The sequence below is a fragment of the Lacerta agilis genome, chromosome 10, assembly GCF_009819535.1.
Source record: "Lacerta agilis isolate rLacAgi1 chromosome 10, rLacAgi1.pri, whole genome shotgun sequence".
NCBI classification, from domain to species: Eukaryota; Metazoa; Chordata; class Lepidosauria; order Squamata; family Lacertidae; genus Lacerta; species Lacerta agilis.
In genome coordinates this window covers 42,658,057-42,685,084 of record NC_046321.1, presented here as the reverse complement: position 1 = coordinate 42,685,084, position 27,028 = coordinate 42,658,057, and the positions used below count along the sequence as shown (strand labels likewise).

At 44.0% G+C, this 27,028-nt stretch overlaps 1 protein-coding gene across 3 annotated transcripts in view; it reads right to left on the bottom strand.

Moving 5' to 3' along the window:
• Window positions 1-2,870: 2,870 nt before the first annotated feature.
• The window catches only part of PTPRB (protein tyrosine phosphatase receptor type B), a 79,844-nt gene continuing 55,686 nt past the window's right edge, over window positions 2,871-27,028 (bottom strand). For 2 of the 3 annotated variants that reach the window (XR_004427426.1, XR_004427427.1), the window contains 9 exons: window positions 26,820-26,910; window positions 22,878-22,954; window positions 21,240-21,374; window positions 20,414-20,536; window positions 19,513-19,676; window positions 19,019-19,154; window positions 10,218-10,338; window positions 3,400-3,532; window positions 2,872-2,943 (listed from right to left, as the gene is read on the bottom strand). Coding sequence is in view for 1 of the 3 variants with exons in the window: in XM_033161598.1 (XP_033017489.1) it covers window positions 2,921-2,943; window positions 10,218-10,338; window positions 19,019-19,154; window positions 19,513-19,676; window positions 20,414-20,536; window positions 21,240-21,374; window positions 22,878-22,954; window positions 26,820-26,910 (870 nt within the window). In the remaining 2 variants the exon portion in view is untranslated. Of the gene's footprint in view, window positions 2,944-3,399; window positions 3,533-10,217; window positions 10,339-19,018; window positions 19,155-19,512; window positions 19,677-20,413; window positions 20,537-21,239; window positions 21,375-22,877; window positions 22,955-26,819; window positions 26,911-27,028 lie in introns of all 3 variants that reach the window. The other variant, XM_033161598.1, reaches the window with a different exon arrangement.

Here is a 27,028-nt window from a genome sequence, read left to right as displayed (position 1 = left end):
TCAAGGATGGGGAGCATTTGTTGTTGGACTGCATTTCCCATCAGTCCCAGGAAGCATGGCCAATGGTCAGTGATGATGGAAGTTGCAGTCCAACAAAACTAGGAAGGCCACACAGTGTTCCTATCCCTGCTTTTGTATGGACAGTGACCCCATGAAAGCCCGGCAGCCTACCTCTCTTCTTGCCATCTGTGATTTAGTTGAGTCATTTTGTTTGCTGAGGCTGCAATCCTATACACAACTTACCTGGGAGTAAGTGTCATTCCCCTTAGTGGGTCTTACCTCTGAGTAGGCAATATGTAGTATTGTGCCATACAGGGGCGTTCTTAGCCCCTTGGCTGCTGGGGGCGGGAAGCCAAGAGACACCCCTGGGGGGGCGGGGGGGCGTGCGTCATGACGTCATGACGCATGCGACGCCCCGCCCCCGGGGGTGCCAGGCGGCGGATTCAGGAGTCTTTGCGCGCTGCAAAGACTCCTGAAGAAGCCTCCGCCCGGCGGCAGCACCCCTTCTTGCCGCGGCTGCTCCTGCAGGCACGAGCAGCCGCGGCAAGAAGGGGTGCTGCCGCCGGGCGGAGGCTTCTTCAGGAGTTTTTGCAGCGCGCAAAGACTCCTGAATCTGCCGCCCGGGCTCCCTTGGCGCAGCGCAAGTCAGGGCAGGGAGAGGGACGGGCCACCTCGCTGGCCCGCCCCTTGCTTCCATGCCGAGCTGCGCCGCTGCAAGGGGGGGCTATTTTCGGCGCTGCGGGGGCGGAGCCGCAGGGGCGGCCAGCGAGGGGGGGTTACACCCCTCCTCGCTAGCCGCCCCTGTGGCTCCCCCCTGCAGTGCCGAAAATAACCTATTTTTTTTAAAAAAAATTTATTAAAAAAAATAAAATCCCAGTGGGCGGGGCTGGCCCCCCATGTGTCACCCCAACAGGGGTGCTGCCCGGGGCCCCCCCGCCCCTCCGCCCCCCTGCGACGCCCCTGGTGCCATAAACAAATTTCTCTCCTAATTTGCTGCTATTTGTATTTATATGTTTGCTGTATCCAGTTGTTGCTTTAAAATTTGATTTTACTGGCATTGCCTTTAGACTGTAAATGCTTCCTTTTGTACATCACCTCGGGCACCTTGTCAGAAATGAGGCATACAAATGAAGTAATTAGATGAAGTACAGCAGGGGTTCTTTGTGTGGTGTGTCCAGAAACACCACAACATTGGCTATATTAATGACCTCCCTCCACCTCTTTTGGAAAGAAAGCAATTTGCAATGAACAGCAAGGTTTGAAGTATTTTAAGAATGTGCCAAAATCTTGGGTAGAATTCATTCTCTCTGCATATAGAGCCTTTGTCCTCCACATGTAGAGAGGATTTATGATAGTCTTTATGTCTTTATTGCGCTGAAGTCTCTTTTCTATCAGATGGTCTCTCATCAAACTAAGGATCTGTCTTCAAAACCTTTTAAATGTGCTGCACAAATATTCTAGCCTTTGCATCTAAAATACATTTGTGCTGTGTAAGTGCTTATTCACTGCATGCATTTTTCAGATCAGGCTGCATATTCATTTTATAGTGAAAATTTGAAGTTAAGTGTCAACAGTGGAAAGAGTTCAATCTCAAGTTATTGTCGTATTTAGCAACAATGTTCTATTTGATAGAACTCTTTAATGCCCAGCATCTGTTCCTATTGACCTAACATATTGCAGCATCTTCATTAAAGTGAGCCAATTAAAGCATCTGGCTGTTCTTAAAGTTGAGCAACTTCGTTCAATCCAGAGTGTCTCAATGGAAATTAATCTGATGCTGAAAAATAGGCAGCAGGCCTTGGGTCTTGGGTCATAGAGTTGGAAGGGACCCTGGGTGTTATCTAGTCCAACTCCCTGCAATGCAGGAATCTTAAAAAGAAACCTCTAAGGTAGGGTAGTACCCCTGGGGGTACTACATCAGGCCCCAGAGATGTGAATTAATTTAAAGTAGCTAAATGTTCCATTACCGCATCTTGGGCTGTAGCTCCTTCTGTGCATCGTTTATTCTGTTCTCACCAGGTTGGGCACTGCTTTTCTTTTGAGTGAAGAAAGAGGTAACGTAGGTGTTCCACCTTCTGTCACCTAATAGTATTTATCTGTCTTCTCCATAATGTGTTAAGAGCTCATATTTGTCTTGCTTGTTTCCCCTTACTCTGTGCATTAGTACGGAGACAACCGACACCATGAGTCATTCTCTCCAGCTGCTTCCTCCTTGTAGTTTCCCAACCTTTAGCAGGTTTTCTGGAGCACCACCTCAGTCTCCTGTGCATCAATGAAGCTATTATCCCTAGTGCCAGGTGTTCCCCTGTCACCTATAATATGATCGTCTCTTTATTGTCTCCCTCCCCCTCAGGATTGCAGTCTTCATTATTATTTAAAACCCTGATGCCTTCAGAAGTCTAAAGAACATGACATGTGCACAGATGAATGGAAGCTGATATCACAGTTCACAAGGTATGAAATCTGCATGCATCTGCAGCTCTTGAATGATCAATAATTTTTAACCCTTAACAACATAGATGCAAGGAGGAGCTAGTCTAGGTGTGCTGGTTGCCCACCCATGCCTGGAAGTGTTTTTGCAGTGTAGTGTTACACTTTTTTCTCTTGTGCTTAAAAACCTTCTACTTATTCAGCAAAAGATAGTTTATAGGGAAGAATTCATTAAAATAACTTTAGCATGGAAAAATAGTATTATCTGAAGCTTAATATAAACATTATAGATAAAATACATATTTACATAATAGCAAAGTACATTTATATACAACAATATCTATATTTAAATTATATACTTTAAAAATGTCACCAGACTAATAAATTATACACAGTATCAAACATGTCTGGCACTTCTGTAGTGCATAAAGTATTTTTTTAAAAACAAACAAACAGATACAACTGCAACAAGCAGGAATCTGTTGGAGCTTTAGTGCCTTGAATAAACAGCATCTGAAACAAAAAGAAAACGGAAGTTAGGAAGTGCACACAGAATGGTTTTGTTTTCATATTTCCAGCGCCAGCCTGTAAACATGTCCTTATGAAAGTACTAGAATGATATAGATAGCTGGAGACCAGAATTGTGTCTCTATGCAAAATAAGAAAGCGGCAACTGTGCCTTAGAACAAGACAGAACAGTCATATTTTTTTTTCTTGACAGGACTCCTGCCTTTTTAACGCTAATAGGACATTGCCCTATAAATCTTTTAAATAAAAACAAATAACAAAACCAAGCTATATAAAAAGCAGAAATTGAGGAAAGAAAGCTCCTTTTGGCATACAAGTACTGTGTTGAGGTTAAACCTTTCCTGCTGGATTTCTGCTTATCACACAACTCTTAAAGGACATAAGCTCTCCAACGGGGGGTGGGGGGGGAGGTATTCAGTATCATCTATACTACAGACTTACAGTGCTGTTCTAAACTTGTCTACTCAGATGCAAGTGTTGCATAGTTTTGTAGGACTTCCTCCCATCTGGAGTTATAGCTTTGAACTGGTCAAGCCATCATTCCTTACCCCAGGGAACTCTGGGAACTTTAGTTCTGTGAAAGGGGAAAAGGTTCTTAATAATAATATTTTTTTTTCAGGGCAGCCATCTTGCTACTCCCAAGATGTTATAGATTTCAATGGTCGGGGATGATAGGAGTGAGAGTCCAACAACAAGCCTGTTTAGTGGCTTTCACCAGTGCTGTAAATAATCTATGCTCTGGAGAGTTGGCATACACATGTGTTGAAAAACAATTCTAGCAGGGAATTAACATAAATCTTTATAATTCATACAGTAGGATCATTTTTTTTGCCAGGGGGTGGGGGCGAGCTATGGCAGTTAAATTGACATAAAACACCCACACATTTGTACCTATGAAACAGCGATAAGATTCAAATTGCAAACCCTTGCAAAGGAACATCCACTAATCTTGTAAAAATAAACAAATCTAAATCAGGTATAGTTATCATGCCTACCCTCCGGAGTTTTGGACTAAAGCAGGCATAGGCAACCTTCGGCTCTCCAGATGTTTTGGCCTACAACTCCCATGATCCCTAGCTAACAGGACCAGTGGTCAGGGATGATGGGAATTGTAGTCCAAAACATCTGGAGAGCCGAAGGTTGCCTATGCCTGAACTAAACCTTCCTTCAGCCCCAGCCACCATGGCCCAGGGATGAAAAGAGTTGTGGTCTACAACATCTGGAGACATCACATTGGCTATCCTTGAACAAAATAGAGGCTTTTAAAAATTGTCAGTATGGGTAAAAAATTAAATAAAAAGTTTACTGGGCATTTAGCTGCAGAATAGTCAGAACTCATTAGTTCAAAGGACTCCACTATCAAAAATTGATAAGAAGGTTTTGGAAATCCTCTCGTTATTTGATCGGGGACACCAACCCAGAGCGAACTATGACTGTAGCTAAATTTTGCTATCATGCGGCAACACTGAGACGCGTCGTGACATCAACTAACAACAGCGATAAAGCCGCCCGCCAAGCCATAGCAGATAATACTTAAATGGAATTATCCCCCATTAAATTTTAGCTTAATTTTAATCTAACACGGGATCTGAAATAGTATTGTTAAAAGACGATATTTAAGAAATATTTATACTATGTACAATCGTTTTATTTTCTCTTTTGCTGGTCTATGGCTGTAATAAAGATTTATTATTATAATCCTCTTGTTATGACTTCCTACACTGGAGCAAGATGTCAAGCAAAGAAAGTGATGGAAGGACAAGGCAGGTTATTCCTATCAAGATTATTTGTTTGGTATAGTAAATATGTCTGGTATTTTATTAGCACAATATATTCTCCCTTCTCCAGAAAGCCTAAAACCTCAAAAGGCAGCAAAAGGGTGCTATTCTATAGCATAAAATATGGCATATGAACATATATAACATACGAAGAGAAACACATTAAGCCTGTAATGGAGCGTTCAAGTACAGCCCATGTAAAGTTGAAAGAATTAGATGGTGTTTAGAGATGCCTTTAATGGCAGAAATTTCTTTCAAATAATAGAAAGGTCAAGTTGGAGGACAGTAATAAACTGTATCCATGAGATGTCGTTCAAAGTTCTGGGATGTAAATTCTCAATTTTTTTCAATGGGAGTAGACTGGTTTAAATAAAAATATTTTATCCTGTGTTGTGGTGGACTGCGCAATAACAGCACAAATGTAAGAAATATCAGGGAGTTGTAGGTTCAAAGGAACTGCATGAACAACTGAAGAAAAACAAAATGAGGGTTAATGCTCAGAACCATCTTGCTTCTGAAGGCTGCTTTCCTTCTCAGCTCATGATACCTTCTTGCATTTAAGAAGCAGATTATATGATTCACCATCCATTGCCAGCTCTTTTAACGAAAGTCCCAGGTTGTGTGCTGACATTCAAAATTGCAATTTTTATATGTACTGAAAGAGATGACTGCTTTTGCTATAACTACCAGTTATAACTTTATGATGTGTAACAATATGCTGGAAAGCTGTTGTTTTACTCGATCTTTGTCTTTTAAATAAAGTTAGATTGCTGAAACAGTCTCTTTTATAAAGGACAGAGGGGTTTACCTGCCTGTCAAGCTACATGTGTCACCAGACAGTGTAGTGAGGACAGAACAGTAAAACAATGGCTTTCCAGCAAGTGGATAGGAGATACAGACTACACAGAGGCCTGCTATTCTGTCAACGCGGCACCTACGTACGGCAACACAGCAGTCTCTACACAGTCAGACATCTCCATAAGCAACATGTCTCAGAGTCGGGCGTCTTCGTACAAGACAAGGTCCCAAGTCCCTGGTTCTTCTAAATCCTCAACTGTAAGTAACGCACTCGCTATTGCCCGTGCCAAAGCTGAAGCTGCTAAAACACGTGCGGCCTTTGCCAAACAAGAAATAGAGATGAAAAAAGAGAAGGCTAGGTTGGAATCTGAAAGAGTGCAACTAGAAGCAAACCTAGAAAAGCTCACTATAGAGAGGGAAGCAGCAGCCGCCATAGCTGAGGCAGACGCTTTAGAAGCGGCTCTATATTCTGACAGTGAACGCAACAGCGTACTCAACCCAGACTTAGGACTACAAGATCCTCTACAACGTACTTCAGAATACGTCTACCATCATTCTAAACCAAACAGCTACATTCCTCCGGAACAACCCATAGAAGAAGAAACTAAAATGATAGCCCAAGGCCTGTACACAATACCGCTGCAAGCCAGTGACAAGCTCAGCCCTACGAGTAATCCAGCAAAACCAACCTTCATGCCGGAGCAGTACGACAGAGGTCGAATAAAATCGGAGCCACAGGAAAGGTACGATTGCATTACACCCTTTCACCATAGTGACACTCACCACACGAATCAAACCATGATAGACTTTGCCAAGTTCCTCGCTAAACGTGAACTAGTCACAAAAGGACTTGAAAACTTTAACGATCACCCTGAAAGTTACTGAGCCTGGTGTGCTTCCTTTTGAAATAGAGATGGATCCCCATAGTCAAATGGCTTGGCAAGGAGTCTGCCAAACACGCCAAACGAATTAGAATAATAAATATTAATTACCCAGGCATCGGTCTTAAAATGATCTGGGATAGACTTGAAGAGTGCTACGGTTCAACAGAAGCTATAGAGAGTGCACTATTTAAAAGACTTGATAGCTTTCCTAAGATACCTGATAAAGCTTACCGGTAACTCAGAGAATTGAGTGATTTATTAATGGAACTTCAAGTTGCTAAATCTGAAGGAGACTTACTGTATCCGGGCTTGCATTTCTTGACACAGCCAGAGGTGTCAACCCCATTGTACAAAAGTTACCTTACAACCTGCAAGAGCAATGGATTGTACATGGTTCTAAATTTAAGAGAAAACACAACGTTCCATACCATCCTTTTTCTGTTTTCGTGGATTTTGTGAACCAGCGAGCTAAGATGAGAAATGATCCCAGTTTTGATTTTTCTCTGTCATGTGCTATTCCCCACAGACTTAATCTTAGCAAGCCTCCAGTAGCAGTACACAAAACTAACGTGAACTCTCCAGATTCTCCTTTCAGGTCTGCCAACTCTTCTCTCACGGAGACAAGAATTAAGGATCCTGGTAAACAGTGTCCCCTACACCACAAACCTCATCCTCTGCAGAATTGTAGAACCTTCAGAGAGAAGCCTTTAGAAGAACGCAAGGCCTACCTGAAGCAGAACAGCATTTGCTACAAGTGCTACTCAGCCTTTCACTTCGCTAAGGATTGTAAGGTCAGTGTGCAATGCCGAGAATGTGATAGTTCAGATCACAACACGGCTCTACACCCTGGGCCTGCCCCATGGTCCTTACAACACACAGACAGCTTCAGTGAGCATGGCGGGGAGCAAAAACACATTACTACAACCACACCAGAGATCACCTCAAAATGCACTGAGGTCTGTAAAGGACCGATAACTGGCAAGTCCTGCTCCAAAATCTGTTTAGTCAGAGTCTACCCTGCAGGTAACAGAAATAAAGCCATCAAATTATATGCCATTCTAGATGACCAGAGTAACAAGTCTCTAGCCAGCCCAATCTTCTTTGATATGTTTGACATCAAAGGCCCCAGCTCTCCCTACTCCTTGAAAACGTGTGCAGGTATCATGGAGATGGGGAGGAGAGCATCTGGCTACAAGGTAGAATCCTTAGATGGACAAACTTCTTTAACTCTGCCAACCCTCATTGAATGCAACCAGATTCCCGATCAAAGATCTGAGATTCCTACACTGGATGCAGCACTTCATCATCCTCATTTGAAACACATAGCCCACCTGATACCAGCCATAGACCCGCAGGCTCAGATAATCTTACTCTTTGGGAGAGATATCTTACGAGTCCACAAAGCAAGAGCTCAGATCAATGGTCACCACAATGCCCCTTACGCTCAGAAACTAGATTTAGGATGGGTAATTATAGAAGTTTGCCTTGGAAGCATGCACAAACCAAACTCTGTTAACAGCATGTTTACAAGCACGCTAGAGAATGGACACCCTTCTCTTTTACAGCCATGCCACAACCACCTCCTCATAAAAGAATTACCTCACAAAAACTATTTGTCTTGCCCTGTCATAAGCCCCTCTAACGAGGACTTCGATTGTGACAGCGGCACAGATCATCTAGGATGCACAGTCTTCCAAAGAACAGGAGACGACAATAAGGTGGCAATGTGTATAGAAGATAAAATGTTTTTACAGACAATGGAACAGGAATTTGTTAAAGATAATACAAATAGCTGGGTAGCACCCCTTCCCTTTAAATCGCAGAGACGACGGCTACCTAATAACAGAAAACTGGTGCTCAAACGCTTCTCTTCCCTCAGACATAATTTATAAAGGAAGCCAGAGATGAGAGACCATTTCTTCTCCTTCATGGAAAAGATATTTAAAAATCGTCATGCAGAAATAGCTCCCAGTCTCAAAAGCTCTGAAGAGTGTTGGTATCTGCCAATATTTGGAGTGTACCACCCCAAGAAGCCAGGCCAGATTAGAGTAGTATTTGACTCCAGTGCCAAATTCGAAGGCGTCTCCCTAAACGACGTCCTTTTGACAGGTCAACAATAAATTTTTAGGAGTACTCCTCCACTTCAGGGAAGACTCCATTGTCTTCACGGCAGATATCCAACAGATGTTCCATTGCTTCTTTGTTAGAGAGGAAGACAGAAATTTCTTGAGATTTTTCTGGTTTAGAGACAATGACTCCTCCATCATAGAATACCGCATGAAGGTACACATCTTTGGTAACAGCCCTTCTCCCGCAGTTGCTATTTACGGACTTAGACGCTCAGCACAGGAGGGAGAGCCAGTCCACGGCACAGATGTTAGACAACTCGTAGAGAAGAATTTCTATGTAGATGACTGTTTAAAATCTTTGCCTTCAACTGAGTCCACTATCAGTCTCCTCAAAAGAGCACGACAGATGTTTGCCTGTTCAAACCTCAGACTCCACAAGATTGCTTCAAATAGTAAAACAGTAATGGAAGCTTTTCCTACCCAAGATCACTCTAATGATCTAAAAGATTTAGATTTAGGGAAAGATCCTTTGCCCATTCAACGCAGTCTTCATCTGCTTTGGGACCTGAAAATAGACGTTTTTACCTTCCATGTAAATGCAGAGGAAAAACCCTTTACTCGTAGAGGTGTCTTGTCTACAATAAATAGCCTTTATGATCCGTTAGGGTTTGCAGCGCCAGTTACAATTCAAGGTAAAGCCTTACTTAGAGATTTAACACGTGAGACATCCGACTGGGATGTTCCACTACCCCCCGAAAAGAGGAACTCCTGGGTGGAGTGGAAAAGTTCTCTAATAGCTTTGTCCGAACTCCAGGTTACACGCCCATATGCAACCATACCCTCCACAGAAGTTGTTGTTGTTGTCAATGGCATTATGTAACTACTAAACACAATCCCGCAGGTCATGCTACAAGGGCTGTTGCAGCTAGTCATCTCAAAGACACTACATGGCTGACAGGACCTGCTTTCTTATACAAAACAGAACCGACTGTCCCTCAGAATGACATATTTGAACTAGTTGACTCAGACCTCGACTCCAAAATCCATCCAGTGTCATCTTGAGTCTCATAGGTTCAGTAGATTCTCGACTTGTAAGTCACTCATTAGAGCCATTGCTAGCCTAACCCACATAGCTCATTCATGTAAACATGTCACACATTCAGCAGACAGTAATTGTAAAGGTTGGCATCTGTGCTCAACATCTGCATCACTGAAGTCCTTCCAAGTGAAGATGGAAGAGTCAGGAAGGTTGAAATTAAAGTGTGCAAAACCAGGAAACAAAGTTATTTCTTAGACCAGTCTCTGAACTGATTCTACTGTTGTCATCTGAGGACTCAAATGGTGGTATTGGTTGATACCAGGTGGGGAGTGTTGTGCCTTTGGCACATATTAAGTTGTATATTATTGCTATTGTACATTTATTGATGCAGCTCCACCTACTGGCCAGAAAGAATGTTGCAACGGATGGCAGTTGCTGGCAGTTGCTGACAGAGGTGTATGAGGGGAGGGAGGTTCCATTTGGTGAGGGATTTCTGTTACATGTTTTCCACCGATGGTATCACATCGTTGTTTTACCCGATCTTTGTCTTTTAAATAAAGTTAGATTCCTGAAACAGTCTCTTTTATAAAGGACAGAGGGGTTTACCTGCCTGTCAAGCTACATGTGTCACCAGACAGTGTAGTGGGGACAAAACATAATATATATTTTTATCTTAAAAAAAATCCCTTACCTCTGTGATACTCTGGATTCACATTTTCATATATTGGAAACAATGGGTTTTCCTGTTCACTGCGTAGCTTTCTTGCTCTTAAGACGTCTCTCACACATTGATGTAAATACGCATACTGACACTACAACGAAGGAAGAGAATGTGTCAAGATGAGGAAAAAATGTTTTTTCAGGTCTTCCTTTCCTACTGATAGGAGAACATATTTGTTCAGGTCATTTTGGAATTTCTGAACCAATATATGAACTGGAAAACAGCTTTCCCTGGGGAAACCCCCCCCCCCACTATTTTATGAATTTTGCATTGCCATTCTCCAACCAAATCATATTAAAGAGAGAGCATGCTTTGGGTGCAAATTGCTTGCAAGAAATCATATAATAGATAAATCTGTGTATATTAGGAGACACGCACACAATATTGTCTTATGAATTTTCATGCGGCTTCTCTGAAAATTGCAAAGGTGCACAGAAACTAGATAAGCTGAATTTAAGATTTGGGAAATGGGAAACTGAGAGAAATCAAAATTAACAGATCCCTCTCATCCATAGCTGTCAACTTTTCCCTTTTTAAAGGGAAATTCCCTTATTCCGAATAGGATTCCTCGCAAGAAAAGGGAAAAGTTGACAGCTATGCTCTCATCTCTTGACACCAAACAACACCTGAATTAAGTTGTTGTGGGGGGGGGTCTGCTTCCTTCACAGCTTAGAGAGCCTTTTGCAGCTGGCTTATTAGGATGGGAATTCCTCTTATCCAAGTGTCCTCTTTCCCCCATAGCTTAAGGTGTTAAAGGGACAGAATTCCCAATAATTGAATGGACTGGAGGCATCGGGGTTGGATGACATACAACCAGGCTGAAATGGAATGTTAGCTCCCCACCATGCACACCACATTAGATGGTTCAGAATGGTTGCTCCTGCCCTGGGGTTGACTTCTGTAATGCTACTAGATTATAGAGCATAAAGGGGGGTGGATTTTCCCATTGTTTATTTCAACATCCACTTGTAAGTTTTTGCTAGCCCCCAACCTATATTGAGCTCTTGATCCAGAAATGTACAAGTGAGGAGGGCCTAATTGGTTTAAATGAGATGCATTGCATGACTGCACAGTGCATTTTAGCCCATAGCCATGCTAGATAGATCTGAAAGGTCCATTTCCTTGACAGAAGTAGCAAGACAACAAAGACTGTGGAGGCCTCTTTGCCTCCTTCCTATTCTGCTTGGATCATAGTATAAAGTTCAAACACTTCTAATGTTGAATTTTGAATGTAATGAAAGAACTCAAAACTATTCAACCATCTCCTCACTTTTATACCACATAACAGAAATATTATTGTAAATCCCATCTAAAAATAAATTAGTTCACTTTTCTAACTAGGAAGGAATAATATATCCCCGTTAGTTAATTCAATTAATAATAATGCATGTATATTTGATTTTCATCATTTAAATGGTAGTAATATTTTTCCAGAGTGATGCCAGCCTTGTGATTAAGGCATCTTTTTTTTTTTGCAATGCAATCATTTTTAGTGCCTACACCCCCCACAATTATAACACAGGATTCTCAGATTTGCCTGTTAAAAACCTTAAGCCTGAACATCTCACTTATTAGGAAGCACTTGGATTTTTCATTATGATCCAAGCAACAGCACCATAGCATTTTCAAAGTCTCTGTATTGTAAGAGACACACAGGAATTTGTAGATGACTGTAACCTGACAAATTAAACAGACTCAGATTCTGATACCATGGAATAGTCCCTCTCTCATTGTGCCTGGTTGGAGGGGAGGGAGACATTCCCAACAGCCAACGAGGAGGAATGTAAACTAATGAAGGCTTGCAGGATCCTAGTCTGCAACACTGAACTTTAATAGTCTGCTCTCCCAGTTCTGCTACTCTCAGGACCGTCTTAAGCACATCTCACGCTGTGGCACAAAAATTGCTCCGGCGCCCCGCCTTCTCAGTATTTAGAACTTGGGGCCATCTCGTAGCCCTGGAAGCCGCCGCCCACTGAAGCCGCTGCCAATGTGGTGGTCGCGGTGCGGCTGGCCAGACTGCCGGAACCCCGCGCTTGCTTGCAAGGCTCCGGCATGCCTCCTCCTCTTCTGCTGCCTGACAGTCCGCTGCTGGTTCCCGCGCAGGGGCTCAAGGCGGAATTTTCGTCCAAAAGGAGCAGCATAAGTTGGAGCAGCACTATAAGAGCGAACGGATGTTGTGGCGGCGAGGAACACCGAGGGGGAAATTAAGAGAAGGGAAGGCTTGCAATTCCTTATTGCCTCCCCCGCCCCCACCTTCTCCGAGGCTGACAGCCAGGGGGTTGGCGTTGGCCCACTGAGAAGTGAAGTTAAGATTTTTGGCTGCCCCCTAGATCTGAGCCAAGGTTGCTGACGGGAAAGGCACGGGAGTGATGGGGCTGAGGAGAAGGCAAAGTTAGGAGTTTGCGTGTGCCTCTTACAAGATTTTGGAACTGTCCCATTCCCAGCAGCGCACCTAGAAGCAGCACTGATGCGCCAGGCTGCGTGCCCGCCCACCCGCAGAGGGGAGGTGGCTGAGGAGGGTAGGAAGGATGAAGGAGAGGGAGAGGAGGTGGCGGCAGCGGAGCCATGGGGCTTAGTGGCTCGTTGCGCCCTGCTAACCATCTGGCAGAGTGCAGGGAAAGAGGAGGCCGCCGGCAAAGCCGCGCAGCTCCCCCACTCGCTGGGGTGCCCCCTAGAGGCCGGCGTCTTGGCGCAATGAGCCACTGAGCCCTATGGGAAAGACGCCTCGGGCTACTCTTCATGTTTAATCCTCCCCCACTCCATATTTCTAGCATAATAAAAAGACTTTCCCATCCCATTTGCCCTCCTGTTTGTTCCCTCCCCTGTTCTCTACCAGTGAGAGAGATTTACTGTAATCCTTTATTGTGGCTGGCAAGTGCAAACTGTTTAATTATTATTTGCTGAGGTTTAATTTTACTGTTTATTATTAGATTCTGATGGATTGCTAAATGTTGCTTTGCTTCATATGTTGTTTATTTTAAAGTTATTGTGACTTTTTATATTGGATCATATTGTTACTATTAGCCGGGATCTAGACACATCAAAGAAGCGTTACAGTTAAATGCACTGTAAACTTTGTATGCGAAACCGGCTTAGCAAAAACGAAACTCCACAGTACCCAACTGGTGTCAGTCTTAGAATGCATAAACAATGCATATAAAGCAATTTTTATTTGCCAATGTAGCCAAGTCCTTAATGTTTGATTAGGTTTTTATGTGGGTTGGAAGCTGCTCAGAGTTGCTGGGGCAACCCAGCCAGATGGGTGGGGTATAAATAAATTACATTGTTGTTATTATTATTTTACTGGTGCAAGACACATGTTTTCCTGGACTTCACAGCAGCATGCAGTGATGGTTCCAAATAGGGGCTTAATATTGCAAATGGGAAGGTGGCATCAGGGTGGTTTTTTTTTTAACTTGTCTTATTTTGCACTGAAAATCCAGATTAAATGAAGAAAAAATATTAGCTGGTATGTTGATGCCAGCAATGGCATCTAGACAAACAAATATGCATGCATGCATGCATGCATGCATGAGGAGCACCTATCCTTATCTAGAAGTACCCTGATTGCAAGCATAGCAAGTGTCCTCACCAACAACAGAAGGACCAACCTCTGGGAACTGGCACTGCAGTAAAGCCACTAGTATCATAGCTCACTTTGGGTTAGCCTGTGATTGCAATACCTCTAAAGAGAGCACAGAAAGGTACACATTGCTTTTCTTTTCTAGTTGTTGTTGTTGTTCAGTCGTTCAGTCGTGTCTGACTCTTCGTGACCCCATGGACCAGAGCACGCCAGGCACGCCTATCCTTCACTGCCTCTCACAGTTTGGCCAAACTCATGTTAGTAGCTTTGAGAACACTGTCCAACCATCTCATCCTCTGTCGTCCCCTTCTCCTTGTGCCCTCCATCTTTCCCAACATCAGGGTCTTTTCTAGGGAGTCTTCTCTTCTCATGAGGTGGCCAAAGTACTGGAGCCTCAACTTCAGGATCTGTTCTTCTAGTGAGCACTCAGGGCTGATTTCTTTGAGAATGGATAGGTTTGATCTTCTTGCAGGGATAACCAGGGATACTCTTTTCTAGTATCCCTGGTTAAATACCATTATGTGACTGACTTCTCTCTCTCTCTCTCTCTCTCTCTCTGTGTGTGTGTGTGTGTGTGTGTGTTAAATTAACGAATTGTGCTTTCTTCTTGTTTTATTACCCACTTGTGAACAACGTGTTGGGAAGAGACTGATCTCTTCTTCCCAATACCATAATAATGAATGATGGCAGGACCTGCTTGGTAAATAAATAGAACACACTAAAAGTCGCCTCTCCCTCTGACCTTGCAGCTTCTAAGTAATAAGCTCACAGATAAGTATCTACATCTTCAGTTGTATATCCTTCTTTATCTCTGCCTGTTTGTCTGATGGTTTTCTAAGCACTCATACACAGAGCTCTTAACTATGTCTCATCTTTTGAACCATTGTCTACCCCACTAAGCTTAATGCTCTAAAACACTGACCCTATTTCACCCATGGAGGGAAAAACAAACCCTAGTTATTTGTCTGAAGGATTTCCAGAGTGCCTGTAAATTACTGTCTATATAAATGGATAGTGAAATGGGCACTTCCCCAGAGCTGGTGAAAATTGCTTTCACTTCCCTCATTGTAAAGGACTACATTTCTTGTGAGGCTGCTGTTAGGGAGCAAGTACACCCCCTCATATTTTGAAAAGTTAAGTAATTAAGCTGCAGCAGCTACTGATTGTTTTGTAGCACCAGCATTCATCTGTGCAATACAGAAGGTGCACAAAAAGGAGCGAAGAAAGGAGAAGGGGGGAAAAAACCTCCCGTTGAAGTGCAGCTAGCTAGCATCATGGGAGATAAAAGGTACTTAAGGTACTGCTGTACAAGCAAACCTTTGTTATAGGACGGGTGGCTGGATAGCCATAGAAATCCAGACATTACATGAGAGCTCAGCACTTTCAGGAAATGATGCATGAGGTCCAAGAAGACAAAGAGGGATGAGCTAAGGCCTAGATGATACATTGGCTCAGTAATCTGTGCCCTTAAGTGCAGGGTGTTTTTTTTTATTTTAAAAAACCACACATTTCCAGCAAGGGGATTGAGGGGGGAGGACTTGAATCATGACCCTAGTGTGGGAAGCAGTAGGCTTTAACCAACTGCTGCCCACACCAACACCCCCAGCATCAACACACGTTCCATTTCCTTCAATGGTGTTCTAATGCAATCTGAGATCACAGTAGGGAACAGAGACTCTGGCCTAGCTTACCTTTGCTAGCTGACTTCATCCCACAACTGACAAGCAGTTGCTAGCTGACCAGCAATTTATTTATTAACTCTGTATACCACCTTTCATTTGTACACAGCATAAAAATACAAGATAAAAACACATAAAAATGATAACAGCTTATCTATGCTAGCTGACCACATCCCCTAGCTGATTAGCAGTTTCTAGCTGACCAGCAATTTGAGAGGTGAGAAAGAAGGTGTAGAATTGAGAAAAGAAGGGCACAAGGAGAAAAGGGAGCTAGGGAAACTTCACACATGGTCTAGAGCCGTGGTTCCCAATGTGGGGCACACACACCACAGGGGGGCAATTCGAGAATGAGTTCAACAGTTAATGGCCTTTTAGGCTTCCTCCATGTGAATAGGAGTTCACTTTTTGAATACCGGTAATAAGAATTATATGTCACGGGGTGGGGGGCATCAGAATTTTAGAGATGCTTAGGTGGGGCATGGCCAAAAAAAGGTTGGGAACCGCTGGTCTAGAGGCTTATTTCTGTTGAGAGGAAGGGGGAGGGTGGAAACAAACAGTGTTTTTGGAGGGCTGGGGAGGGAAGGGGCTTGTGGGAAGGTCAAGTTGCAATTGCTGCTGCTGCAGCAGCACCAAAACATCACCCAAACCCAGAAGAGTGGCCAGGAAGATTGGTTTGAACCAAACAATTCAATTTTTTAGCAAGGACTCTCTGGTTATTGTGGTAATAATAATAATAATAATAATAATAATAATAATAATAATAATTTATTATTTATATCCTACCCATCTGGCTGGGCTTCCCCAGTCACTCTGGGTGGCTTCCAACAAAATACTAAAATACAGTAATCCATCAAACATTAAAAGCTTCGCTAAACAGGGCTGCCTTCAGATGTCTTCTCATTGACATCTGGTGGGAGGGCGTTCCACAGCGTGGGTGCCACTACCGAGAAGGCCCTCTGCCTGGTTCCCTGTAACTTGGCTTCTCGCAGTAAGGGAACTGCCAGAAGGCCCTCGTGCTGGACCTCAGTGTTCGGGTAGAATGATGGGGGTGGAGACACTCCTTCAGATATACTGGACCGAGGCCATTTAGGGCTTTAAAGGTCAGCACCAACACTTTGAATTGTGCTCGGAAACATACTGAGAGCCAATGTAGGTCTTTCAAGACTGGTGTTATGTGGTTTCGGCGGCCGCTCTCAGTCACCAGTCTAGCTGCTGCATTCTGGATTAGTTGTAGTTTCCGGGCAGTGCCGTCTTAAGGGGATCGGCTGCCCTGGCGCGACGATCCCTCGGCGCCCCCGGTGGGCCGCCTCTCCGCCCACCTCCCTCCCGCACTGGCCACCCCTCGGGAGGGGGGGTGGGCGAGCGGGAGATGAGGGGCGTGGCGCTGCAAGCCGACCGCCCTCCGGAACCCCCACTAGAGCGCTGGGAAGGGCGCGCAAAGCCCCGTGCTGCTCCAGCGCCACGCCCCTCATCCCCCGAGGGGTGGCCAGCGTGGGAGGGAGGTGGGCGAGCGTGGGATGAGGGGCGTGGCGCTGGAGCGGTGCTTTGCGCGCCCTTCCCAGCGCTCCAGCTGGGGCTCCGGAGGGCAGCCGGCTTGCAGCTCGAGCGCCCGCCCGCCCACCCGCCTGGTATGCCAGCGGGCTCGTGGGGGCGCCCCTGGGGGGCCTGGCGCCCTGGTGCACCACGCCACCCAGCCCCTATGATGAGACGGCCCTGTTTCCGGGTCACCTTCAAGGTAGCCCCACATACAGCATGTTGCAGTAACCCAAGCGAGAGATAACTAGAGTATGCACCACTCTAACGAGACAGTCCATGGGGAGATTGAATTGGTAAACAGCTGCCCTGGACACAGAATTGACCTGTGCCTCCATGGAGAGCTGCGAGTCCAAAATGACTCCCAGACCCAGGCTGCGTACCTGGTCCTTCAGGGGCACAGTTACCCCATTCAGGACCAGGGAGTCCTCCACACCCACCCGCCTCCTGTCCCCCCAAAACAGTACTTCTGTCTTGTCAGGATTCAACCTCAATCTGTTAGCCGCCATCCATCCTCCAACCGCCTCCAGACACTCACACAGGACCTTCACTGCCTTCACTGGTTCTGATTTGAAAGAGAGGTAAAGCTGGGTATCATCCGCATATTGATGAACACCCAGCCCAAACCCCCTGATGATCTCTCCCAGTGGCTGCATGTAGATGTTGAAAAGCATGGGGGAAGAGGACAGAACCCTGAGGCACCCCACAAGTGGGAGCCCAGGGGTCTGAACACTCATCCCTCACACCACTTTCTGAACACGGCCCAGGAGGAAGGAGCAGAACCACTGTATAACAGTGCACCCAGCTCCCAGTCCCAGATGGATGTTATGGTCGAGGTTATCAAAAGCCGCTGAGAGATCCAGCAGAACTAGGAAACAGCTCTCACCTTTGTCCCTAGCCCGCCAGAGATTATCAACCAGTGCGACCAAGGCAGTTTCAGTCCCATGATAAGGCCTGAATCCTGACTGGAAGGGATCCAAATGGTCCGCTTCTTCCAGGCGTGCCTGGAGTTGTTCAGAAACCACTTGCTCAATCACCTTGCCCAAGAATGGAAGATTAGAGACTGGGTGATAGTTGGCCATGTTGGCCGCATCTAAAGATGGTTTTTTAAGAAGCAGTTTGATAACCACCTCTTTCAGCGGGTCTGGGAAGGCTCCCTCACAGAGAGGAGCATTCACCACCCTGTGGAGCCCATTGCCCAGCCCTTCCTGGCTTGCTTTTATAAGCCAGGATGGGCAAGGATCAAGGATCAAGGAGACAGGTGGTTGGTTTCACTTGTCCAAGCAGCCTGTCCACATCCTCGGAGGTAACAGATTGGAATTGATCCCACACAACTTGACTAGACAGGACTCTAGCACTCTCTCGCCCCGGCCCTGCTCCCATGGTGGAGTCTACCTCTTCCTGAATCTGGGCGACTTTATCTGCAAAAAGTTTGCAAAATCATTGCAGGAGATCATGTGGCCTGTACTGGGCCCCGATGGAGCAGGTGGTTCCGCTAAATTGCGAACCACCTGAAAGAGTCTCCTGCTGCTGTTTTCCACAGATGCAATAGAGGCGGTGAAGAAGGTCTTCTTCTCCGTCGCTATCACCATTTGGTAGGCTCAACATTGAGCTCTAACCTGTGTCTGGTCAGATTCAGAATGAGTTATCCACCACCGGTGCTCTAGCCATCTCAGCAATTCTTTCATTGCCCTCAGATCCGTAGAGAACCATGGGGCTGTCTGGGCTTCATGCAATCGGAGAGGGTGCTTCAGAGCCAAACAGTCAATAGCCCTGGTTAACTCCACATTCCAGCGGGGCACCAGGGAATCAGCTGAAAGGCCATCAACATGGGATAAAACATCCCCTACCACTCTCTGGAAACCATTTGGATCCATTAAGTGGCGGGGCTGGACCATCCGAATCGGTCCCACCTCCCTGCAGAGGGGAAGGGTCGTGGAGAAGTATTATAATAGTGGCATCCTAATAATGCTTACCTCTGTTTGGACCATGTGGACCCTGTGAAGCCTCAGGTCATGCACAGCCCCGTAAATATCCACAGAATCTTTTGAGTCCAACTGCTGAAGAATTCGATCCAGTGCAATAAAGGTGCCTGTTCTTCCAACTCCAGCACTGAAAAAGAATACAGAAACAGTGTGTCTCCTGATTTGCTGCTCCTCTTCCTCCTCTGGCTAGTAATAGACATAGGAGGCTCAAGCTGAGCTCTCATTTGTATTTCCATCTTTTCAATCCTTTGAGTTTTAACTGCGAGAGAAGCAGGGAAACTTCTCAGTGCCACCCACCAGCAAAAGGTTGGAAGAATGATCTCTTGGTAGGTACACTTTGCACTTGGAGAAGACAAACTTCCAATTGGCTATCAGAAGTCTTACCTGTTCAATGAGTCTGGAAAGCAAATGAAAAGCAAGTACTTTTTGATGCTCTCTCGCCCACCCCCAATCCAGTCTTCAAAGCACTGTTGTCTTGCTAATACCTGCAGTGTACTATGGTTGGTCCTGCATGGGGTGTTCGGTTGATATAATCTCGTACTGTTCTCACAAACTGGATGAGGGACTGGGTGGTTTCTGGTACACCATGGTCTGGCCACACCGTGTAATGGAACTGACGAATGAGTCTAGAGGAATCAAGCTGCTCTTCCTATAAGGCCAATTGAAGGCGGAGGGGGAAATTAGACATGGAAAGCAGACAATATACACCACTGAGTATCTCTGCTGAGTATCAGAGGGCAGGCTCTCACACTGTACAGATAAGGGAGGTGTGGGGAACCTTTGGCCCTCCAGAGGTTGCTGAACTTCAACTCCCACCAGCCCAAGCAATCATGGTCAATGGCCACAGATGATGGCAGATGTAGTTCAGCAACATCTGGAGGGCCAAAGCTCACCCCCACACCTGAGATAAGGGATGACACTTGGCTTTTTATTTCAATTGTAAATAGCTCTCAGTCAGACCAGGAAACAAAAAACTGTGAGAAGGATCTGGCAGATAGGTATATTAAGTTTATGACACAGCAACCAGGTCATATTTGCCACACACTAGTCAGATCTAACAGTTCAAAGAGTTAGCTGGAAGTTAGGTGCTCCATGCTGTGACAGTAGAATAATATCTGCATGCTTTTTCAAAACGCAAACATACTCTCATGTTGTTGCATTGTAATGTGAGAAACAACTTCCACAGAGCAGTTCTTACATGCCCACTCAGAAGTAACTTCCATTTTGTTTAGTGAGACTTACTCTCAGGTAAATAAGTATAGGATTGTGGGACTCCTAGTCTTTAACTTCTGTCACAAGGAACCAGATGATTATTTAATACTCAGTCTCTGCTAGTGTAACTTTATTTTTGAGGAAAGCTTGCAAAAATAGTTACATTATACTTACACTGCAAACCTTAAACTCTCTTATTGTCCATTCTGGGAGCACTGACTCAGATAGCATCTGGACTATTAAGTCTCCATAATATAAGGAGTCCTGATCAAAGGGCCAGTAATGGTCACATTTCACCTAAAGAAACAAAGAAGAGTCTGCTTTTACTATCAGAAGAATAAATTTACTTTTATGTGTATATTCCCTTTGGTAATCAATAAACAAATATGACAAAAACATAACATCAGTTGATGTGAAGTCTTTATATTTAACTTTAAAAGGCCCAGCAAATTATATACAATTATATACAATTACATGGATGGCACAAATTATGATGTATTCTCTTCTAGAAGCACAGTGCAGATTTTATCAGAATGCAAATTACAACTGTAGGATGCTAGGGTGCTTTCAGACAGAGGGTTTTTAGTGCTGCCCACTCATTATTCTCCCACAGTAAGCCACGTAACTAGCCACGCTTCAACAGGTACATCCTGCTATCTTCTGTCATGTCAATGTTCACTCATTTCTTATGGGGAAAAGAGTAGCAATTTCACATTAAAACGACAGCTGTCCTGTGCACCAATAGCATCGCTGATCCACACCCTGCCATCCTTCTGGAACATAATCACATTAGCACACTGATCTGCCACTGGAGGACTAATGGCTCCAAGCCAGAAGGCTACTTGGATTATCTTCTGTAGATCTTTTCATGCGTGCGTCGTGAACCTCTTTACACAATGTGGAATGCAACATGTCCTGACCCTGGTTGGGTTATCTCAAGTGCTAGTGTGAGATATAGATACATATATGTAATCAAGAAACAGGAAAGCTATTTACTCACCCGACCCTTTTCAACACATTGGGTTACCATGACAACATTGTGAACATTCTGTTCCCATGCCATTTTCCAGAAATCATCCTTTGTGCCGGGCAGAGGTCCTTGAGTTGCGATATATTCCCTGCGAAAATTATTGCCCTGCCAATTTAGAAACCTATGATTAGTTTAGATAGTGTCGTAATATGCTGGGGCATCTTTCTTGGATAACTGGCTTCAAAGCACAATACTGAAGGTTGCTTTGAGGCATAAGAGGTGATTGGAAAAGAGAAAGAGAGAATGTGTCAGTGCACTGAATCACAGGGATCAAACGGCACTCTACTCCAAGCACCATGCCGCAAAACAACACCATCCATTCCTCACCAGCCAATCGCCCTTGCCCTCTTGAGATCAACTCACACAATGCAAAACAGAGAATGAGGCAAGGAGAGAGCAGGCTTTTCTTTAAAAGATGCCTGAAGGACAAATAGCTATAGGTTAAAAAAAAAAAAAAGACTAACGGTTTTGAAATTAAAAAACAACAGCAACCACTCTGACCCAGATTATGAGCAAAGCCTATCCACTGATTCTTCCCAAGGAAAATGTTACTGTTGTGTAAATTCAGTTTACCAAACAACTTGGATCTTGTTGGGAGATATTTATTAGCTCCTCTTGTTCATGTTACCTGTATTGTACTAGGCGAGCCTTTACCAACCTGCTTCCCTCTGGCTGTTTCGGACTACATTTCCCATCAACCCCAGGCAGCATTGGCAATGGCAAGGGGTGATGGGAATTGTAGTACAAAGCATCTGGGGAGCACTGGCATGGCCAAAGCTGTTCAAATCCCTCATCAGCCATCAGACTCATTAGGTGAAATTGGGCCTCTGCTCCCTATCTTGCCTCCCTCATAGGTTCATGGTGAGAATAAAATGGGAGAATCAATTCATCCCAATCAATTCATCAAGGTCTTCTGGAATGTTCACAAATATAATTACAATAGATGACAGAGTGAAAATCTTAACATTGAGTGTTCACAACAGTATAGCTCATTGTCCTTCAGCCTTGGGTCTCTGAATCCCCCATGATTGGCTAAGCCAATCAGGATGATGGGAGATGCTGTCCAACAATACAGGGGAACCCATGGTTGAAGAACACTGGTCTATCTTATGAGAGGAAAGCAAAATGTATATGTGACTTAGGAAAACCCTAATAGAGGGATTAGAAACCAAATCACAGATAGGACATTATTTGGTGATCTATGGATCTGGAGGCATTCTGCCATTTATGACAAACGTGAGTGTAATCTTTGCCAGTTGTGCTTTAATGTAAGATATGCATGCTTTCAAGATGAAATACAATTTCGGGCACTGTGTGCCAAACAGTTGTACCTATCTGTAGAGGTTCCACAAAGACAGAGATATTTAAAAAGTTGTTCTTGGCTGATTCTAATGCTGCTCACACAAAGCTACAGAAAGCCCAGAAAACGGCCTTAAGTGATTACTGAATTTCAATTCTATGGCAGCCTGTCAGGCACAATTTTCAGAATTTGGATTGTAAGTATAACTGGGCTAGGTATGAGGATTAGAGGTTTATGAATGAGTAAAGATTGCTGTTAAATATCCAATTTTTAAAAGGGCTGTAAAAAGGAAGCACGGAGTCACTTACTGGGATGTAGCTTGCATTGATATAGTCAGAGCATGGGTCATCATCTACATTTGAAAGTTTCACTCTCGTTGTGTCATCTGTGGAAGAGATTCATAGCAAAAACATTTTCACTATTGGTTCCCTTACTTTTAATAAATGCATAACAATGAATAGGTACTGGCAGTCAAGGTGTGAATCTAAATATTCAATTGTATGTAGCAATGATGGTCCATATTTATTCAGTATGTTTCATCTAGGCATGCTAGCAATGGGGGCCTGGAATTTCTTAACTGAGAGAAAAATCATGCTGATGACTCTAAAGATTAAACAAAAAAAGCATTAGATTATTTTTTAAAAAATCCACAAAGTTTTCACCTCTCCAAAATCAATGGTGGCTGAGGTTCTGGTAAGTAACAAAAATGGTAAAACTCCATATAATACTGTGAGGATGGAAAAGCCTTTTTCTTTGTTTTTGCTTCCAACGCTGCTCTGGATTTGCCCCATTATCAGAGCCAGGAATGAGGCTGGGTGCAAGCCAGAATTTGCAACACATGACAGCAATATCGAACTATGGAAAGTAATACCCAAGAGTGAAAAGGACAATGGGCTAATTCGACATTATTTTGCATCTGAGCAATTTCCCTTCTGTGTTGACTGCACACCTGTAGTTCCCTATGAGGAATTTGTATAGGAGAGACTTGAGTGCCATTTGGCTTGCAGGTACAGTGAGCAAGCACAACTGGGATTTATAAACCCCAGTGGGCAGCAGCAGTTGGTGGGTAGTGTAGGCAGGGAATAACTCTGCATCTGGCTTCTGAATGGAGAGTGCTACTGCCGCTTACCAAGAGGAAGAGGGGTGAGGCATGGGAGGCTCAGCACAGTGTGGGAACTGTGGTGTGGCAGTAGGAGTGTTGGATTGCCTCCACTGCCACACCCACACTGGGATCTTCATGCCTTGTCCCCCCCCCCTTGGTAAGTGGCAGTGATACTGTTCATGCAGAAGCCAGTTGAACAATGCTGCCCTGCCCAACTGCTGCTAGCGGCATATATCTAAACCCCAAATTTGTGCTGTCATAGAAGGAATATGCTTTCATTAGAAAGGATAGTTATTCTGTGCTATACTGTGATGTGTCCTGAAACTATAAGCATCTACAGCAGGCATCCCCAACCTTCGGCCCTCCAGATGTTTTGGACTACAATTCCCACTATCCCTGACTACTGGTCCTGTTAGCTAGGGATCATGGGAGTTGTAGGTCAAGACATCTGGAGGGCCGCAGGTTGGGAATGCCTGATCTACAGCATATTTTCTTCCAGTGTATGCTCACCTCTACCACACAGAACTATCCTCTTCATCGGGGTGGCCAATTCCCAAGAGACTGCGATCTACTGACAGAATTAAAAACTGGCAGTGATCTACTCCCTTTTTGGGAGTACAGGTCAAAGTTATTGAGCTTTTTTTTTTTTTTAGGAAGGAGAGTCCAGTTTTTTGGGGACCCGGTGCAGGGAAAAGTTGTTGAGCTTTTTTAGGGAAGAGGAAATTTTTAGGGAAGAGGCTCAAGAGAGAAAGGGGAACAGCCACTCAAGCTCAAGAGAGAAAGGGGAACAGCCACTCAAGCTCAAGAGAGAAAGGGGAACAGCCACTCACCAACAGATCGCTGGGGAAACAAACAGCCTCACTGAGTAAACTCCGTCTTCCATTCTGCAGATCGTGCAACAATGGAGGGCGGGGCGGGGCGAGGGGGCGGGGTTCTATTTTACCTACACTAAGGAAAGGGACCCAGCAATCTACCAAAACCTCCCAGAGATCTATCAGTAGATCGTGATTGACCTGTTGGACATTCCTGCTCTTCATGGTTATTTAAGAACAGCCATTTAGTAGAATGGCCATTTAGGGGGAAAGGATTCCTGGGCCTTTAATAGTTGTGTAGAAGAAGGAATTTCAACATGAAAGTCACACCTGCAGCATTTTTCTCTGTTACACAACAATTAAAGGTGGAGGAATCTTGTCCTCATTTTTATCTGGCTGCCCTATCTTTTGTTGAAATATAGTAGCTGAAAACTTTCAGAAGCATGATGCAGAAATATGAGGTTGGAAATTGATTCTTACAGGCAAATATACTGGGAATTATTCCAACTGGCTGCTAAACCTCTGATTACCTAATGCAGGAATTGACAATATAGAGGAAATATAAATGTAGATTTTTAGATGTGTCATCAGGCTATTTCTTTTGTATCTTATATAATGGACAATTTTATAACAAAGCCAGAGAACCAGGATTCAGTGTTCCTTGGGTTTGTGCAAGAACATCTCCATGTGTTCTTGTGTTTTCTTTTTCCTGACTGCAGTTCCTCATACTACTGGATGGCTATACTGGATGGCTTTGGAGCAGCTTTCAGGTTCCAGATTTTGAGTTTGTTGGGACACTACTTTAGGCAGCAGAAGGTACAAGAGGGTGCAAGGAGGGGAGAAATGATGATGAGCTGATTCTTCCATGACTCCAAGATCAAGGAAGAGAGATGGAGGAGCAGTCAGCATATAGACATGCCCAGCTGTTGAGGTTTCCCTGTTTAGGGAAGTTTTTAATGTGTGACATTTTAATGTATTTTTAATCTTTGTTGGAAGCCACCCAGAGTGGCTGGGGAAACCCAGACAGATGGGCAGGGTACAAATAATAAATTGTTGTTGTTGTTTCACATTGCACAAAAGTCTTCTGGAGGCACAGCAGCAAATGAAAAATGTATTTCATTGCAGCCATAAACATTGGTTGCATTCTTCATTGTCCTCTTGTTACCTTTTTAGCAAGCAAGTAATAATGATAAGCTTGCCTGATTAGGATTTCCCACAAAACCTCTATTCCTGGACAGAGTAGAGACGTGTGACCATGTTTTGTGGATTAAAATTAGATCTTCTGTCCCCAGTTCTTTTCTCAAACAAGACTCCATTTATGGGACAGGACACATGCTTGTGTGAAACTGAGATGCGGACTTCACCACGGGGCCAAATTCTATTGCAACACTGTAGCTCAGATTTTTGTCTCCAAAGATTTATCATTGGATACCTTAATCTAAACTCAGTACTACTTTTATTAACCGCTGAAAGAAAAACCCTCACACATGAAATTGTACAAAAAATGGAAATGTTGCTTGAGAAGTTCACTTCAACTGACCCTTCAAAAAGATGCCATGGAAAGTTAGGTTGTCACCTTCACCAGTTAAGATGAGGAGGCTGTTCCTCTTATCTTGGCTATTTGACTTGGGAGTCCTCACTGTCGCAGTAAATGTTCCCAAAACATGAGAGAGTATACTATGGAGATCCTGTTTTTATTGCTATTCTCTTCTCTACATCATGTTGCAACCGAGTTCTTAGAGTTTGTAGATGAAAAAACATATGCACTCTTTGATAATGCATCCCACTTTCACTTGTTCTGTGTTCTAAAGTCATGGACCATTAATCTTTCTGTGGACTTTAAATTTATTCTGATAGATAAAAGAAAAATCTACTGCCTACCAAATCAGTAATGTTGGTTGAGTGATTTATGGACGTATTAGAATAGGTTTGGTTTCTGTTTCTTTCTCTTTTTTTGAGCAAATACTAAACTCCGCTGTTTGTCTTTCGGCTGATCACATAAAACCAACCATGCATGCAAAGGTTGCTATTTATTGCTACATCTGCCTACCATCAACAGTGACAATTCAGCAAAATTGCTTTAACGGCTGAAGCCTTTCATAACCAAGATGAACATTATTAGTCACTGCACTTTGGGTGCGAAGTGAGAGAGTTCTCTCATTATGCGACCTGCAGTATGAATATCAAAGGGTAAGACCCCCTTGATGGGAGTGGTGTTTTTCTGCCAGGTAGAAGTACTGGGGTGAAGGATATACCACATTTCCTGTCTCCCTTATTCTTGCTGAAAAGATGTAGGAAGAGAAAAAGAAAAGGCTTGCTTCCAGCAGGAAACTTACAGGGCAATATATTATTGTATCGATTTTTCCCTCTGTTCTCTGGCAAAAGTGCTATGTCACACAATTGGTTTCGACCCACATCCTTTAGATCCTGTAAAATCCAAAAGAAAGAAAAGGGGAGATGAAAATGGTTAGATTATATTAATATATGGTCTCTATAGCATGTCAGCTATTCAAGACTAAGGGATGGGAACAGATGTGTGATTGAA